Raw genomic sequence first — 16,808 nt, 5'->3', positions numbered from 1 at the left:
TCGTACGAAGATCACCCGATCTAGGTGCGTTCTGATTGGTGGAAGAAAATAGATCGGTGATGGAAGCCAACATGGCGGACCCTTCTGTGGAAGGTTGGCCGTCGTTTTCGAGTGAAACAATGACGGGCTTAGACCCGAATTTAAACGGTGTTAGGGGCATCGGTGAATTTAACGGTAAGCCTTTTACCAAATTTGTTTATTTGCCATAAACGTTTGTAAAATTCAGTGTTTTTTGCTTTGAGAACATGGGTGAATGAATATGTAGTTTCTTGTTTACGCGCTAAATGTAATATGCTTTGTTGTTTATGACTGAAAAAGTAGCAAAGTTCTAGCTTGAGTTTTTGTGGTTAAACCTCTATTGAAGCGTTCGGAGAACCTGCTTGTTATTTTAGCACGATTTACAATATATTTACAGAGTCAAAATGACAAATCTTAGAATGAAAGCTCCTTACATGAAGTGCTTTGTCAGCATGCTTGTGAAAGTCACTTCCTTGTACCTATTTGCTACTTCTATTGTAGTAAACCGTTTGTTCATGAACTACAAGAATAAGCTTATATGGCTAGTGTATTTTTGCTAGACCTTAAAGCTAAATAACAAAGGGCTTCAGCGGACTGCAAGTTTACTTTGTGAAAGTGCTTATACTTTTTATTTTGCCCTCACATGTGAACTGCATGTGATCAGATTGATGTGTTCATTGTGATGAGAGCAATATTTTGTGCACTATGTACCACAACAGTGGATGCTCCAATTTCATGACTGAGTTTCAGAAGCAAGAAAAACTCTATGATTGTAATTAATCTCACAAATACACTGAACATATCTGTTAAAAAACTTGGAGAATCAGTTGATTTTTATGGGCATTTGAAGCAGATGTGACAAAACTTTTTTCCATTGGCATGAAGGTGAAATGTTGAGCTCTTTCGATAGTTGTTTATGTTTGACCTGCTTCCCCTTTCTGTACATGAAGGATCTTTAATTTTTGGTTCTTTGTTGTTTGATTGTGCCTTAGTTTATTTCTCAGTATAACTATTAAGGCCTGCTTTGGAGTATCACTAGGAACTTTCTCAAAAAAATTCCTTTTTTTCTATACTGGATCAAGTGTCTTCAAGTTAACACTTGTTTGCTGTTCAAAGCTAGCGGATAATTTTCTCCAGTGGATAAGTCACTATCCGATAAAATGTGTTAGTTGGAGTACATTTTATCCGCTGGGTAGTGATTTATCTAACTGGATAGAGTTATCCGCTCTTTGAACAACTGGCCCTGATGTACAAAAGAACAGAACCCCATTTATTAAGCTGAGATCTGAGTGAATAGAGAGCTCTCCAGTTGGGCAAGGCACAGCATTTTGGCAGTTAGCACTGATCAGTATTTAGGGTTAAAGCTCTGAATTGAAAACAGTTTCTTTCATTTATTGTGCTATGTAAGCACATTAAAAATAATTTTATAACAAATCCTTGGCAGCTACATGTAGCCCTCATTGGTGTTTGGTTATAAACAGAAGAAATGAGGCAAGCGACTTGGGTTTGAGGCGAGCATTATCCCATTTTTTCCTCCTTTGAAGAAACAAGTTTTACTTCATTGTGAGTGAAAGACAAAAGTTGGTTTGAAATATTGTAGAAACAAGTGTTAACTGTTCAAGCCACGAGGCAAGGGATGATCAAAATCTATTTAAAGATAGAGGCCTGGAAGTTATCACTTGCATTCCACTAGTGTTTCAGCCAACTGTCGGTTAACTTTCAGCCATTTGTCAGCTAACTTATGTTCAGTAGTATTTATGAAGTGTTATAAATTCATAAATATGTAACTAGTTAACTGTATTTTTAAATTTGATGTGTATTTGTTTTCTTTTGTTTCAATGTTATTTATTAGTGGCGGAATAGAAAATAACAAATGACAATAAATGTTGGCCGTTTGTCAGCTAACAGTTTACAGTTGGCCAACAGCCTGGTTTATGGGGGATCCATTGTTAAATTTTTACACTACATTATTCAAGGGTGACATTCAATTGAAGGAGGGTTTCCTTTGAATAAATGTGGTCCTTTCCTGTAGACGTAGTGTCTTTCAGTATTAATTGCATTTTCTTTAAAGCAAAGGCTTTTTGAGAATTTGTTAAATTTGACCTTCGCCTTCTCAGGGCATAAAAATTTGAACAATTTTTTGTTTGTTTAGATGACTTTTGGGACTTAGTGTGTGGTCAAGCAGGCTCTAACCCTGATCTTAATACCTCAACTGTTGGAATCAACATCAAGACTGAACCGCCGCAATCCATTCTATCGCCACCCATCACACCTCCGGAGCCAATGGAACCAGACGATGACTTCAACATCACAGATTACCTCAGATCAATGCCCCAACAAGATCAATCAGTGCTTTCAATGTTCCCTCTTCAGTCAACAGTGAAGCAGGAGGAACCATTCAATGGTAATCAGTTACCTGCCAGAGTGCAGAGCCAGAACACAGACACCCAGCAAATGCTCACTTTACTCCAAGGACAAAAGACCCAGCAGGAATTACCAGCCATGTACACCAAGAGCCTGGAAGAGTTGCTTAAGGAGCCATCAAAAATGATTACACCAGATCCTCGAACATGTCCTGCTGTTACACCTCATCAGTCTCCGGTTGTTCAGCCGCAAACACTTGTAACACAACAGGTAGGAAACACTGGCAATTAATATTGATAAATCCAATATAAACAAATGGTTGAATATTTTCCTTGTTGAGAGCGTAGAACCTTGGTTGCCGTAAGAATTAAAATTGTCTGATTTATCATTATTGTTTTAAAAGATGTCTTCACTACTACATGTACCAAAACCAACTCTGTGAAGAAAACAAACTGATTATTTTACATATATGTATGAATGTTAGACATTATTCTTATTTTTTTCTTCATAAGATACAATAATTGTAAGGGGCACCTGGAAAAAACCCTAAGTGACATCTGATATATTGCTAGATTCTCCTTCCAAATTACCCTGTATTTATTTGTGAAACAAAAGGAGAACTTGACTTTACATCAAAAGTCACTTAGGACCTTATTCTGTGCACCCCTTCACTTTATTGAAGGATGTTAGTTTTTCTTAAAAATAAGGCGATGAAATAGTAGGGAGATTATAAACCACCTTCTTTATGCAATCAAGGTTCAACAGGCTCCACAAACAACCCCTCAGCTCTTGGAGCTGTTGCTACAGCAACAGAGACAGTTGCAGCCAAAGCCTAAAGTGGCAACTCCACAGCAAACCCAATGTCCAGCTACTACCCAGCCAGCATCGAGTCAGACTGTACTCCAGCAGCTATTGCAGCAGCTTGGTGTTTGGCCAACACAGCAGCCTAGCACGTCAGCCTCACAGCAAGTGGTTATTCCTGATGACCAGCCATCGCCGCAGCAACAGGTCCCATCCCCCATATCTGTGTCGTCACTGTCTTCCACTGCTGGGTCTCCTCCTCAGCCAAGTTCTCCCATGTCTCCAATCCAGCTGAGTCCACCAGCTGTTAGTCCACGAACACAACAGGCAAGTGGCTTTATGTTAGTCAGTGGTTTAATGGTAATCATTGTTCTTTTCATTGATTGGTTAAGGTAAAACCAAACTTCAGGGATGTCACTAAGAGCGGGCTAACGGCAAATTTCACTGTCCGATCTTCTTTAAGCTACATCCCAGAAACTTGGGCCACGAGCATTCCACACAGCACTCAGATCCAAAGTCCCGGCCAATAGGGAACTTAAGCAACGACAACCGCAATGGAAACGAAAATGTTGCTTGAAAATATAAGTTCACTTTACTTGCACTACTTCGCGATTATTCCAAATCAATCAACGTCCACAATGTGACTGAAGTATTGGGAACTAAACTGATATGAATGGCATTTAAGTATTTAAGGAGAATGAAAAATTCACTGTCGTGTGCTCATGTTCTCCACAAACCTTGAATTTGGTCATTTCACGTTGTCGTTTGCTCCTGACAGCAAAGAAATGTACTAAAACATATAGCGCACGTGCAGAGCAATATTGTTTTCGCTCATTAAACCTATTGTTTTGTGGCGTTCTCGCTGCCGTCGCCGTTGTCATTGCTTAAGTTCCCTAGCATTGGATTAGGGGCACTTGGCTCTATTGTTCACCTCAGCATCAACATCTTGTTATAAATCGCTAATTAATGTATTAACCCACCCCACTTTTAATGTGGAACATCAACACTTTTAGACATCATAGGTATTGATTCTTCTTTGTCCATCAACACTATAATGGGGGAGCATGGGACAAGTGAAACTGTGTCTAGAATAAATATAATGGCATTATATACAGTTGACTCCCGATAACTCGAACCTTCAAGGGAAATTGAAAAAGGTTCAAGTTATTGGGAGTTCTAGGGTGAAATGTATGTAGAAAATGACCTGAAAGGAAAGGAAAATTGGTTCGAGTTAACGCGAGGTGCAAGTTAGTGAGGGTTTGAGTTATCGGGAGTCGACTGTATTTGTTTTTATGCCTGTTTTTTTGAGTATTCCTATGTCACTCACCGAATAACTCATCATTGAACTATATTTATCATAATGATTACTGTCATCTTTGGTTTGTACCATTTCACCACAAACAAAAAATTTCCAATCCAGACTTCCCAGTCAGTAAGTAAGGTTATATCACTTTGTTATTTACCCCAGCCTCGTCTCCAGCCACAAGTGGTCAAGTCAGACAGTACCACCACTGTCCTTGGCACCTTAGAACTGAGTCAATCGCCACTTCAACCGACACTCTCTCAGGGACCCAATGGCATTCTTACTGCTACGATCCCCATTGTTTTGGATCCTAACAAGATCCCTATAAGTCGCTTGGCAAATTCTAAGGGACAGGTTGGGAACAAAACAGAAAAGCGTTCAGCTCATAATTTGATTGAGAAGCGTTACCGTACCAGCATTAACGACAAGATTGTGGAGTTGAAGGATCTTGTTTGTGGACAGGATACCAAGGTATTGTCAAATCTGTCTGTTGTTTTCTAATGTAACTAGTTTATAATACCAAAGTATTTTTGCATGGTTTATGCAGACTTTGCAGAGATAGCAGGTCTTAGCAAGGGCTATTGAAACCCAAAAGAAAATTGGGGGGTAACCACGCATTTTTTTAGAAATAATTAAGGAACAATTATTGTTCTAAAAAATGGTAAAATACAAAGATACAATGTATGGTGTTTTTTTCCAAACTGAAGCTTTATTTTCTCTGAAAGTGCATGGTTACCTCCAATTTTCTTTTTCTATACCAAAAGCACTTTCTAAGTTCTGCTTTCTCCATGTAGTTTTAAACCGCACAAAAATATCCCTGTATCAGTAGGCACCATCCATAGAAAACCCAAGTATCTCAAGATGCGCAGAACCTATGCACAGTAACAAAAGTAGGCACCTTCCTTAAGGTGTTGATGATGATCAATACATGTACTAGGCTGTCATTGGGTTTTGAAGAAGTGATCTACACCAGAAAGCTCAATGGTAATTTCAATTTGGCTGTAGTAACTGGCTGCTGACTACTAATAACAGCCTGGTGATCACCTTGATTGCTGTAGCATATCATCTTCACCACACTGTGAATCCTCCCAAACTAGGTGGTCCTCAGTAGCAGTTTCATAGTTCACTCTATCAACACCCTGTATAGCTTCTGTTACTGACATCTTGGTTTCTATAACCCAAGCCATTTACAGGAGGGAGGGATTAGCTCACCTGGGGATGGCATTACTGCTCTTTATCCATACTCTTACCTTCGACATTTCTGCAAGGGTCATTCTCCAGGTAGGGCCACCCTTGCCAAGGGTGGTCTTGCCTCTCCACCATGACAAGGTGGTAGTCTCATGCGGAGAGGACCTGCATTATATACAGGAATGAAAATTTGTACTACACAAACATATTCAGTCTGACAATTGTGTTGTTTCAGATGAATAAGGCTGGTGTACTGAGAAAAGCAATAGAGGTTATACAGAAGCTGCAGAATGAAAATGCACGACTGAAGCAGCAGAATATAGCACTGAAAATGGAACAGCAAAAGAGAGGTACACGCTCAGTTTTATTCCTTTTATATTGTATGCTGAAGTATGTTTGGATGGTTAGGGGCCCTGTGAAATTAAATTGCCTTTTTTCAGAAAAAAAGTTAGAAAACTCAAGCACTACAGTTAGTTATGAATGTTGGTTTTATCAACAGGATTTAAAGGTAAAGAGATTCAAGTGCCAAAGTTTTCGAGCGTAAGCCCTTTGTCAGAGTGCTTCACTTTGACTAAGTATGTTGACAAGATAGGAGAATTTGGTCTTTGATATTAGGGGTTAAAGGATGAAATTAATGCAGCTCAGCTGGTGTCCTTTCAGACACTCCCATGGAAGGAAAGCTAACATAGGTTTTGGTTCTACTCAACCAGAAACCATCTCTGAGCTTATGAGGAAGCAGAAGGAACATCAGATAAAAAAGGAAGTAATAGAGGATACCGATATGGCCGAATTGCAAAGTACAGTCTATCAAGACGGCAACGAGGTTGAGGAAATCGGCAAGGCTAGTAGCATAATACCAAGTCCTTTAACTCCACCGACACCCGATCCTCTGACAAAGGAGAAGACTCATGTCAAGCTGGAAGCCCTTCCTGTCAGCAGCTGTGGAATGATGGATCGTACCCGTGTGGCCCTGTTTGCCTTCATGTTTACCTTCTTGTTTGTCAACCCACTGAGTTATGTGTTTCCTCAGCTGGACAAAGGTAAACAGGAAAGCTTCAAAGGCTTATTAAGCACCGGCATTTGTTTGCATTTCTCTGTTGTTTGCATTTGGGACTCACTGCAATGCAGTTGATCTGATAAACTTTAACTATCCTTCATTTCCTCCATCAGGCATGCTTTTCCCCAACTCTGCAGAAACTGGAAGGTCGCACGGTGGGGGAAGAACCTTGAATTCTTATGGCGATACCAGTTCCGTCCCAGAGGAGAACTGGCTGCTGGGTGTTGCCCTCTTTGCAGCCAAATGGTTGCTTCACACGGTCATAGCCCTGGCTGTGCTTGTGCGCATCTTTGTGTTTGGTGAGCCTGTGACACGGCCACACTCTGATAATGCTGTGCTGTTCTGGAGGCACAGGAACCAAGCTGATGAAGACCTGGCCAAGGTATGGAGGCTATAATTTTTGTATTTTTTATGAATTTGCCTTTGTAATGATCACTTTAACCCCTAACAGTAATCAGCATCAAATTTCTCCTTGTAATATCAATGGTTATTCAACCCCTGAAGTCATGCGAATTGAGGATATGATCACCCAACATGAATTTTCTTGATATTTTACAGTCCATCCACGTCACACATGACTGGCATTGTTGAAATTTTGAACGGAGTTTTGAAATTTACATGTCAGTTTCGAACATCGCCAAAGAGATTTCAGGGTTCACATAAGAAATTTCCCAAGCTCATTGACAGTATAAAGCTATGACTTTTTCTTTACATTACAGCATTAAGTATTTCAAGAATAACAATAATTGTCTCCCTTGAGTATTTTGACTCTTTTTTCCCGTTAATGTGTCTTTTTCGGAAATGTTCAACTTTCCATTCAAATCCCGGGCATTACAAAGAGGATTTCGAGTGTTCATTTCATTCTCGGAAATACTGGTCATGTGAGACGTGGATCAACTGTAATAACTTCTCCCCAGTATTTTTATAAGAAAAGTATGGGGACAAGATATGAGAATTTGTTCTTTGATATTAGGGGTTAAAGGGTCAAGAGCACTTGTTTTCTCTCAACTCAGTAACAGTCCTGATTGTGCTTGTGGTCTTCTCTTTCCAGGGTGACACTATTTCAGCATCACGGCACTTGCAAGTCTGCCTGAGCGCTCTGAAACGTCCACTTCCTGTTTCCAAGCTTGATGTGGCCTGTGGCCTGATCTGGCAGCTGGTGCGGCATATACTGCACAGGTTGTGGATTGGGAATTGGCTTGCTTCCGCTGCAGGTGGAATAAAGGTACGAGGCAGAACCAAGGATGACAAGGAGCATGCAAAATTGTCGGCAAAGGATGCGGCTTTGGTGTACCACAAGTTACATCAGCTGAGCCTTACAGGTATTGTACCAATTAAGGCTTTGTCTTTGTTTTGATTTGATTTTTAGCTTCTTAGAACATGAAACATGAAGGCAAACAGTCTGTCCATAGAGAATGAAAGATACTCCGAGTATGTTCATTGTATCAAAGTATTTAACAGACAACAAATGACAAAAACTAAGTTGGAAGACTCTAGCCTATGCAGTGTTGCAGGCCTCCAGACCCCGGTTGTTCAAAGAGTGGATAATTTTATCCACTGTATAGGTCGCTATGTGGCAAATAAAAGGGTGCAAGAATTTCCCTACAGCCCAAAAATGTGTGTATAGAGTAGAGGTGTATGTCTAATTTAAGTATGGGATTGTGTGGAAAACTTGCCAAAAGTGTCGGTTGGAGTGTATTTGCACCACTGGATAGCAACTTGGCTGCTGGATAAAGTTATCTGCTCTTTGAACAACTGGGGCCAGGTTTGCAGTTTGGATAATGAGCTAATCCTTGACTCGGCTTAATCCAGCATTGACATCAACATGTACTATCTCCTCACTGTTCTCAGTACATTTCTTATGGCATTACTTGGAAGAATTTATTTAAACATCAAGACATTTTATTTTGGTTATCATACTCTTTATTCTCATACCCAGTTCTTTGATCAAGTAGTGATATTGTTAAGAGAAATTTGATGCCAATCACTACTGGTGCAACATGACCTTTTTACTTGACCCTTTACTTGGAATGCTTATATGTCAAGCTAAATGAAGCAAGTCAAAATCTGAGATTTTTTTTTTTGCACACATACACCATTTCCCAGCAGCAATGTTTTTCCTTACTGCTTTTCCAATACTCTTCTTAATTAAGTGTTGGGTTTCATTTTAGGTCATGTGTCTATGAATGGGTGGCGTTCGTCCTTCCTCGGACTAGCGGCAGTGAACCTTGCAGAATCTGCCGAGAAGCTGATTAGCACAGAAGTGTTGGCAGAGATCTATGTATCTGCTGCAATCGAAATAAGAACTTCATTCCCTGATGGTCTTCACTTTACTGCGGTAAGTTTTGAATCTCAGCTTGATAAGGTAATTTGACCACTGTAAAGAGATCTGGGAGCTGACATTTCAAGCTTTAGCCCTCGAATCACTTAATGGTTGCCATCTTATCTTATAAACTCGGTTGGTAAAACCAAATTCATTTGAATCCATGCTTCAACGGACACAGCACCACCGTTTCCATTAAAATTTAACCCCTATTTTCACTAACCCCTAAAAAGTACAAGGCTGGAAATAATATCCTTGCTTAGCAGAACAAGTCAGGCGGTCTTCCAGACCTTTATCATGATTCCAGGCAGTTTAGAGAATAGAGTCCTAAAGTGTGATGTCACAAATATTTGAATTTTTGAAATTATGGGCTTTTTTATATGATTGGAAAGAGCATGATGAAAAATGTCCACTTGCCAAAAATCAGCATCTTATTGCGATTTGGGGTCGAGATATTAGCTCTGTTATGCCCTGATGACTCCATACAAATCTATCTAATTTTGCCTCAGTTCCAAACGGCAAGTAGGCATTTTTCATCATGCTCTTTCCAATCATGAAAAAATCCCATAATTTCATAAATTTAGTTTTTATGACGTCATCACTTTAGGACTCTATTGTTTGAACAGCTGCCATAGAATTGAAATTCTTATGAGACACTTCCTGTAGCATACATGAAATTACCTAAGGTTTTATATTGCATGGTCAGGCCACACAGCAAGCAGAAGATAGAGCAATGTATCTTTAACTGTTTTGGAAGGTCCTCAAGATGCCATCTAAGTCACTTTTGTTAATTCCTGAAATTTATTAGGTCAGCCAGCATGATGAAGTGATAAACTTGTTTTCTGCTTTTTGTTTCAGAGATACTTTCTCAGCCGTGCACAGACCTCCTATGCAGCTCATGGCGCAGCAACCCCAGCCTCTCTGCAGTGGCTCTTCCAACCCAAGGGGCATCGCTTTTTTGTCAGCAATCGGTGGTCATGTAAAGGAGGGGACAGCATGTGGGCTAGCGTCAACAGTAAAAGTAAGAGAAGAGTAAAGCAAATAGAAGAAATAGAAAAATGGCATGCATTCTTATATACTGTAAACAGAGGTGTCAATAAGAGCCAGATACCAGCGAATTTCACCATCTTAAAGAGGTCTTATTACCAGCTGAAATTTCAACAGAATGCAAATACTTGAGGCTAATATTTAAAGGATGCACAGTCCGGTAGAGCTGACTGGGATTATTAACAAGCTTGCTGAGGTTTTTCTTAGATACCTCCCTGTGTAAATCCTGGAATTTAAACGTCTTGTGTGCTTATCATAGTAGCATTTGAGCTGGATAACTGAAGTTTGTAGAGACTTTACTCTCCTTCAGCTATGTATTCTCAGGCACTTTAAATTAATGTTATGCGGTACGAGTACAGGGAAGATTTCTTGGACTCATAGGTGGCACTTATCTGGGGGGGGGGGGGGGATGGGGGCTTATTCAACAGGGGTGCTAATCTAAGGATTTACGATACTTGTATACTTTGTCTTAAGAGGTTTTGGAGAACTCACAAGTTTATGTTACCCAGATGTGCAAAGCGCCTATTTTCTGTTTTCTCGTATAAAGTGAGAAAGACTTTGGCGCCATGACATCTAGTTACAGTTACTCTCTCTTCATCGATTCCGTAACTTTTGGCTGGCAATTCTGAATGGGATTTAACGTCTTGTTTCAGTTGACCCTATTGCCCATGTCAGCCAAGCCTTCCGGGAACGTCTCCTCCGCTATGCACTGTCCTCCATTGTGTTACCAAGTGCAACAGATGATGATGATACGGGTGATCAGAGCGCTCGTGATGCCCTGCGCTCCCTGGACATGTTAAATGAGTGTGCGTGCGATGATCAGGTGTCCAAGTGGTGGGTAGCGGTAGGAATGGTGGCTTTTAATTGGCTGAGAGGTGAGGACGAGGCTGCCGAAAGGTATTACAGCACAGTTGAAAGTGTCCCCAAGAGTCTGTGGAATGCAGAGTAAGTTTCTAACAACATAATTATTGTGCCTTTCATGTGGCTCCCTCAATGTTATTTTCGTATGACTTCTATTGTGTTAAGGACATGTCTTTGTTTCAATTTGGGCTTCGTTACCGCGTGTTTTCAATCTGCTTTGTTGTTGCGTTGGGGTTCTACTGACAAAATCCTGTGGTGGACTAACATTCATTACTTTTGGAGCTTTCCAGGATCAAGGTTGACCACGTGCACACATTGCCTTTCAGAGATCCAGTGGCAAACTCCAGAGATCCATTGGCCAAGGCCATTCTAAGAGCTTATCTCGCCAAGAAGCAAGTCCTGAATGGTGACTTGTCACCCAGCTCACTTGAAGACTGTACACAGCTATGTAAGAAGTCAGGTATTCATTTGGCCGAAAGCGTCAATCTTGGTTCTTCGCTGCACCACTCAAATACAAGCCGACTACACCAGCTAGCTCAGCTTTTGTGCTGTGACTGGCTGTTAGGTACGCGTAAAGATATCTGGGAGTTCTCGCAGAAGCCTCAGTCATTTAGCCCGGTCGATCCTGTGGAGCTGCGTTCATTCCAGAATGACCTGGATATTTTGCAGAAACTTACTCACAACATCCCTGCGGCTCTTCCAAGGGTAAGGCAGAGAAATTAACTTATAGTTATTGAATAAGTGCGGTGAATTCTGTCTGACTAGTGCTTTTTGTTTCTAATGTGGCTAAATGTAATTTAGGCAAAGTTAACCTCGAAGCAATGCTGGTCAGCTGTTTTCCCCAACTATATTAGGGGTAGCCCGATGTCTCTAGCAGGGGCACCTCGTGACTTTTATACGCAGTTGCTTGCTTGCAGTTCTTCGCAAAGTGTTGTCTCAATTGCTTGCTGTTTGCGTGCCAGTTTGTGCTTTGTTTTTTCCCATCCCATCCCTCCCTCTCGGTGGGGGTTAGGTAAGTATTGGGTCGGTAAGTATTCCACTGAACTGTTCAGTGTGACGGTGCTTGGTGGGGGCCGCTCGCAGGGTTGCCATGGATACCTCCTCCTCATGCTAGAGCATTGCCCGGCTCCACCAACTTCAAAGGCACCAACTCCCAAGCTCATCTATTGGTGATGAGTTTAAAGGGATGCAAAAGCGAGTGAACCATACGAACGCGCGTGGACATTTTTTTTTGCGACGCGGGATGCGCGACGTGCGGCCAAAAACCAACTTGTTTTGCAGCTGAGTTTTATTTGCTTTGCTCCAGAATTAAGAACCTATTTTAATAACCTAAGTAGCCTAAAATTGTGTTAACTACCATTTATATAAGAACCTGTTAAGGCTACTTCCCAAAAATTAGGTTCTTAGTTGCCGGTTTTTACTGTAATCGACAATGTTTAAAATGAGAGGCTATGCGCTTCCGTTGCTATGGTAATAGCTGTCGCTTGCAAACCGATGAGAAAATTAACTTTGATCGTGTGTTGAATTAATGATGTAGTATGAAGGAGATCGAAGTTTATCTTGTACGCGAGATTGTAATTTCAAAACCTCCACCCTAAGTCCAGAAAAAACTGCCGCAAGCCTCCTTAATCTAAATGAACTGTGCGACTGTTCAGCACGAAGTCCTGCTCTCCAGATTATAAAAGTAAAAACCGTTGTTCATGTTTCACTGTTTGTTTTGCCTCAGCTTTATTTGTACGAGGCTGTGGCACGTCTGATGGCCGGAGCCAACCCCACAGAGACACATCACCTCTTACAACGAAGCACACTGAGGCAACGGATCGTCACTTCCTGTGACGACAAAGGACATCAACACGAAGATGCAGGTACAATAGCTCATGACCAACATCTATTTTGTCTTTTCTGAGTATTCATGTATTTTCGAGCAGACTTGATTTACAAAGTGCGAAAATCATCGACTCAGGGTTCTAATCTTAGACATGCTGTACCAGATTGTGAGGACTACCTTTAGCGGCAAGAAGCTGTACCTATTTCACAGCAGCAAAACAGCCGCAAAAGCGTAGTTCATACCATCATGGTAAAGCCTATGCCCAATTTAAACCTGACAGTGACACGACACCAAAGCTCACTGTAACCTTTGATGTGTCATTTCATTAAATTTAATGATAATTTATGAACCTTGTTTAATGGCCCTAGCTCCCACGAGTCTCCTGTAGCTCAATGGTAGAGCATCCGAACTAGTAATCGGAAGGTCTTAGGTTCGACTCCTGATAGGAGCACTCGGAAATTCTTTTTCCGAGTTTGCCTTTGTCATTACTGAATAATACATTATTACTTGGGCTTCCCACAGGGAGACCAAGTTGAAAATTGCCCTTCGTTTTTTTTTTTCCTCATTCAGTCACAAATCGCCGTCTGGGCCTTAAAACGCATGCGCAGGTATCTTGTCGCTGCATGGGTTTGGGGGTCGGACATTTATTTAGTCGCCGATTTTCGCGTTTTCCGAACGAAAACACAACTTTTCGAAGTGGTACATCGAAAGAAGAACTACTAAGGATTATACTCAACAGTTTCGATAGCGGAAATCCGAGAAATAACGGCGAAGAAACTGTGCTTCGAGTACAAATTGTTGTTTTATCCAGGCGACGAGTTAGCGGAGCGCGGACATCTCAAATCCTTATTCAGGCCACGGACTTTCTACGAGATTTTTGAGTACTTCTGGAAATTCAACGACAAATTACAGGTTTGATCGTGAATTTGTACTGAAATACCATTCTAATTGACCGATTCTTTATATTCTGAACAGTTTTTGCAAAAATTTGAAAAACGTGCCACGCACGGGTTGATAAATGGACTGGTAGTTCTTCAAATCGCTTTCGCGGGTTGATAAATTCGCTTCGAAATGGACTGGTAGTTCTTCAAATCGCTTTCGCGTCTCTTGTTTGGCATTTAGAATTATAAGCGTTTCTTTCTTAGGCGTAAACAAAGACTTTTCTGAATAAATTTTTCCTTTAGGAAAGCATTCTGTCTGTTTTTCTTTCTAGTTTAATTGACAAAACGTGACAATTGCGTAGTCTTGCGTAAACAAACACATGCACTCGAGACGGATCAAATTTTACTGTCAGAACCTTTATTAGATTCTAAAATTTATTACTTAATCGGTCAGTGTAAAACGCGGACTATAGACCGGGCGTAAAAAAACGGATAGAGGGTGAAATTTAGACCAGGAATATACATTGCTTTCAATATACTTGCTTGTACTATGCTGTAAAACAATCGACAAATAACAACTGAGATTTTATCATGTCAACTTTAATTTCTGGCGTTTACAGCTGGATATGCCAGGAAAGAAGCCCAAGTTCACGCACATATGCGTCTTGTTCTCATTTGCTCACCAGGCTTAAAATATTACATCACATTTCCTTTCAATTTAAGACTCATTTCCAAACCTTCTTCACGATAGTGTTTTCTCCTGTTTTTTCAATGAGTTTAAGAGGAATACTCGGTTTCGTTTTATTTCCAAACACTGCGAAGTGGGTTGAAAAAACGAGGCGCAGCCGAGTGTCTTTTGATCAAGCAAAAGTTCACCTACAAGTAGCCTACTACCCAGACGTTCTTTGGCTCGTCACGTCACGCAATCCTCCCCACATATTTTTTGATCATTGAGATCACATTTCCAACCTCCTCCACTGTGGTGATCTCTTCTGTGTTCTTTTCATGAATTAATGATTTGAGAAATTTAATTTTAAAAGCTATTTTCTCTCCGCAGGTGATGAAGAGGAGAGCTCCTGTGTAACAGGCGAACGTGAGAAGGCTGCCGCCCTTATGATGGCCTGTAGGCACCTTCCGCTACCATTCCTGTCAGGCCCATGCCAGCGTAAGAAGATGCTGGTTGAAGCTGCCACTTCTCTGGAAAAAATCGGAGACAAGAGAGCCTTACAGGAGTGTCAGCAACTTTTGTTGCAGCTGAATTCAGTTACAGCTGTCGAATGACGCTTGCGCTTTTATTACTCGATTTAATACTCTCCGTACTTTAAAAAAAAACTCTACTGCCATTTGCAGCCTTTTCTGTTAGTGGAGATTTTTATATCGTTTTGTTAAGATCTCCCGAACGTCAACTGAGATAATTTTTGTTTATAGAGGACGAAAAGTTAAGAAAAACACAACACTTCTTTCGCCCCCGCTTTTAAGTAGTTTTCGTTGTTTGCAAGTTATTGCTTACTTCATGTAACACTGCTACAACGAAACCCACCTCTGTAAGTAACATTATTAGCCATAACTTAAAAAAAAAAATGCATTTTGTAACAAGTGCTGCCTGACCGAATAAGAAATTTGCGAATGTTTCGGTTCTTATAAATTCAGCAACAGCCGTGTTGTAAGAAACGCGGTTTTCGTGAAAATGCGAGGTAATTGTGTTTGTTAGTATTGCCAAGTAAAAATCTAAATTTATTTATAACAGTTAATATTTTATCCGAGTGGTATTTTGTTTTATAGTCATTAAGACGCAGACCTGCTTCGTATAATTTGTTTACCAGAACTTTCTATAATGGTCGTTTTTTAGCTGTAAAAATGCTATTCACTCAATCCAGATCTCCGATCCAGAGTCTTGAGGCTTCTCGGTCAGCGGTTGTTCGTCAGGACGCCCAGGGCCCGCAGTTTCTTTTAAAGAAATTGCTAAGCAACGTATCAACATGACGCCATACTTGCGTGACAATCTGGCTTATGATTGGTCAAGGAGAATGGAAAACCTGTTTAGTGTGGTGCAAATTACATTTGTTTCTTCAGTAAGTACTTGTAAAGTGTGATCTATGAGGTTAGAAACAGTCGCTACTAGGAAAAAAAAGAAGCTTTTACAAAGCAGAAATATGTTATTTCACTCCCGCATCCTAAAGCACTTGAGTTTTATGACGTGTCTCTCTCCGGTTTTTCAGTATTTGGAAAAACACCCAGCGGTGAAAAGCTCCTCAATTTACCTTTTTTAAAAATGAATTATTTTTGTGTCTGCAAGTTTAATTTCGTGTCGCCCCTGTAAGGTATTAAACACCTGCTTCGTCATTATTGTCTTCACTCGAAAAATACATTTACTTTCAGTAGTGACTAGTTAGTGTAGAGAACCTTTTAAGTGCATCTAATAGCTTGCCTGTCTGCGCGGAAAAAAAAAAATAGGAAAAGTGGTCTTTAACATTTAATGTAGTAGTGACAAGAATCAATCATACATTTGTAATTAAAAAGACTAAAAGTTGAAACCAATAAACATTGTTTTATCAGTCTCGGCTGCCCTCCATTAACTCAGGCGTTGTCGCTCGATAAATCGACAATCGATGAAAATCGACTTGGTTCGGGTTTCGATAACAAATTGAAAATTGGGATTTTTCAAAGGCATATTTATTTGGAAGTGTGCAGAAAGAAATATGCTTTATTAATAATAACTTCTAGGCTAAGCTTCCGTCCAGATTAGCCCGGATAAATTTAAAAGGCATCATACTCTTTTTCTGATCCTTTTTAATTTTCCGCCTATACACTACAACGGTGTTCTCAATCTTTGCAAACGCTCTCAATGGTGGATAAATTTGAAAAGTGTTTTTGGGGGGACGATATAAACGGAGATTTTGGAAAACGCAGACATCAAAACCTCAACGTTTTTAAGGCAAACATTTTTAATGCGATACTGTATTTTAAGTTTGAAGAAGTCTCTGGAATCAGATTGACGAAGGAGTTGGAGGGTGTCTTAATGAAATAATGGGAACTAGATTTCAATGTCTTCAAAAAGTGCATTATCACGCCTGTTTTCCCTAAAAGAGTGTCGGCTGTTTACAGCTTTAAGTAAACTGTACAGGAAAACGAATTTG

The 16,808-nt window shown here is 40.4% G+C and overlaps 1 protein-coding gene across 2 annotated transcripts; it reads left to right on the top strand.

Annotated features, from left to right (window-relative positions):
• The first annotated feature begins 47 nt into the window (after nt 1–47).
• Nucleotides 48–16,228, top strand: LOC146481515 (sterol regulatory element-binding protein 1-like). 2 transcript variants are annotated; one of them, XM_085108287.1, is made up of 14 exons: nt 48–174; nt 2,171–2,652; nt 3,139–3,510; nt 4,652–4,957; nt 5,910–6,024; nt 6,385–6,714; nt 6,845–7,113; nt 7,783–8,053; nt 8,903–9,069; nt 9,913–10,075; nt 10,755–11,046; nt 11,289–11,667; nt 12,689–12,827; nt 14,729–16,228. In XM_085108287.1, exons 1-14 carry the CDS (start codon nt 60–62, stop codon nt 14,950–14,952), a joined length of 3,624 nt encoding a protein of 1,207 aa, XP_084964413.1. In that variant the 5' UTR covers nt 48–59; the 3' UTR covers nt 14,953–16,228. The 2 variants fall into 2 exon arrangements, with proteins under 2 accessions (XP_084964413.1, XP_084964414.1); XM_085108288.1 differs by lacking the exon at nt 48–174 and adding an exon at nt 770–903.
• The last annotated feature ends 580 nt before the right edge of the window (nt 16,229–16,808 follow it).

The sequence above is a fragment of the Pavona decussata genome, unplaced genomic scaffold, assembly GCF_977016875.1.
Source record: "Pavona decussata unplaced genomic scaffold, jaPavDecu1.1 SCAFFOLD_49, whole genome shotgun sequence".
Classification (NCBI taxonomy): domain Eukaryota; kingdom Metazoa; phylum Cnidaria; class Anthozoa; order Scleractinia; family Agariciidae; genus Pavona; species Pavona decussata.
Note: the sequence above shows the minus strand (reverse complement) of the source record. Positions and strands in the feature narration are given on the sequence as shown.

Bases quoted from the DNA above. Each gene is read 5' to 3' on its own strand.
- LOC146481515 (XM_085108287.1), top strand. From the start codon at position 60: ATGGAAGCCAACATGGCGGACCCTTCTGTGGAAGGTTGGCCGTCGTTT. The intron at 7,114-7,782 runs GTATGGAGGCTA...TTCTCTTTCCAG, and splicing joins CTGATGAAGACCTGGCCAAG to GGTGACACTATTTCAGCATC. The intron at 12,828-14,728 runs GTACAATAGCTC...TTCTCTCCGCAG, and splicing joins ACATCAACACGAAGATGCAG to GTGATGAAGAGGAGAGCTCC.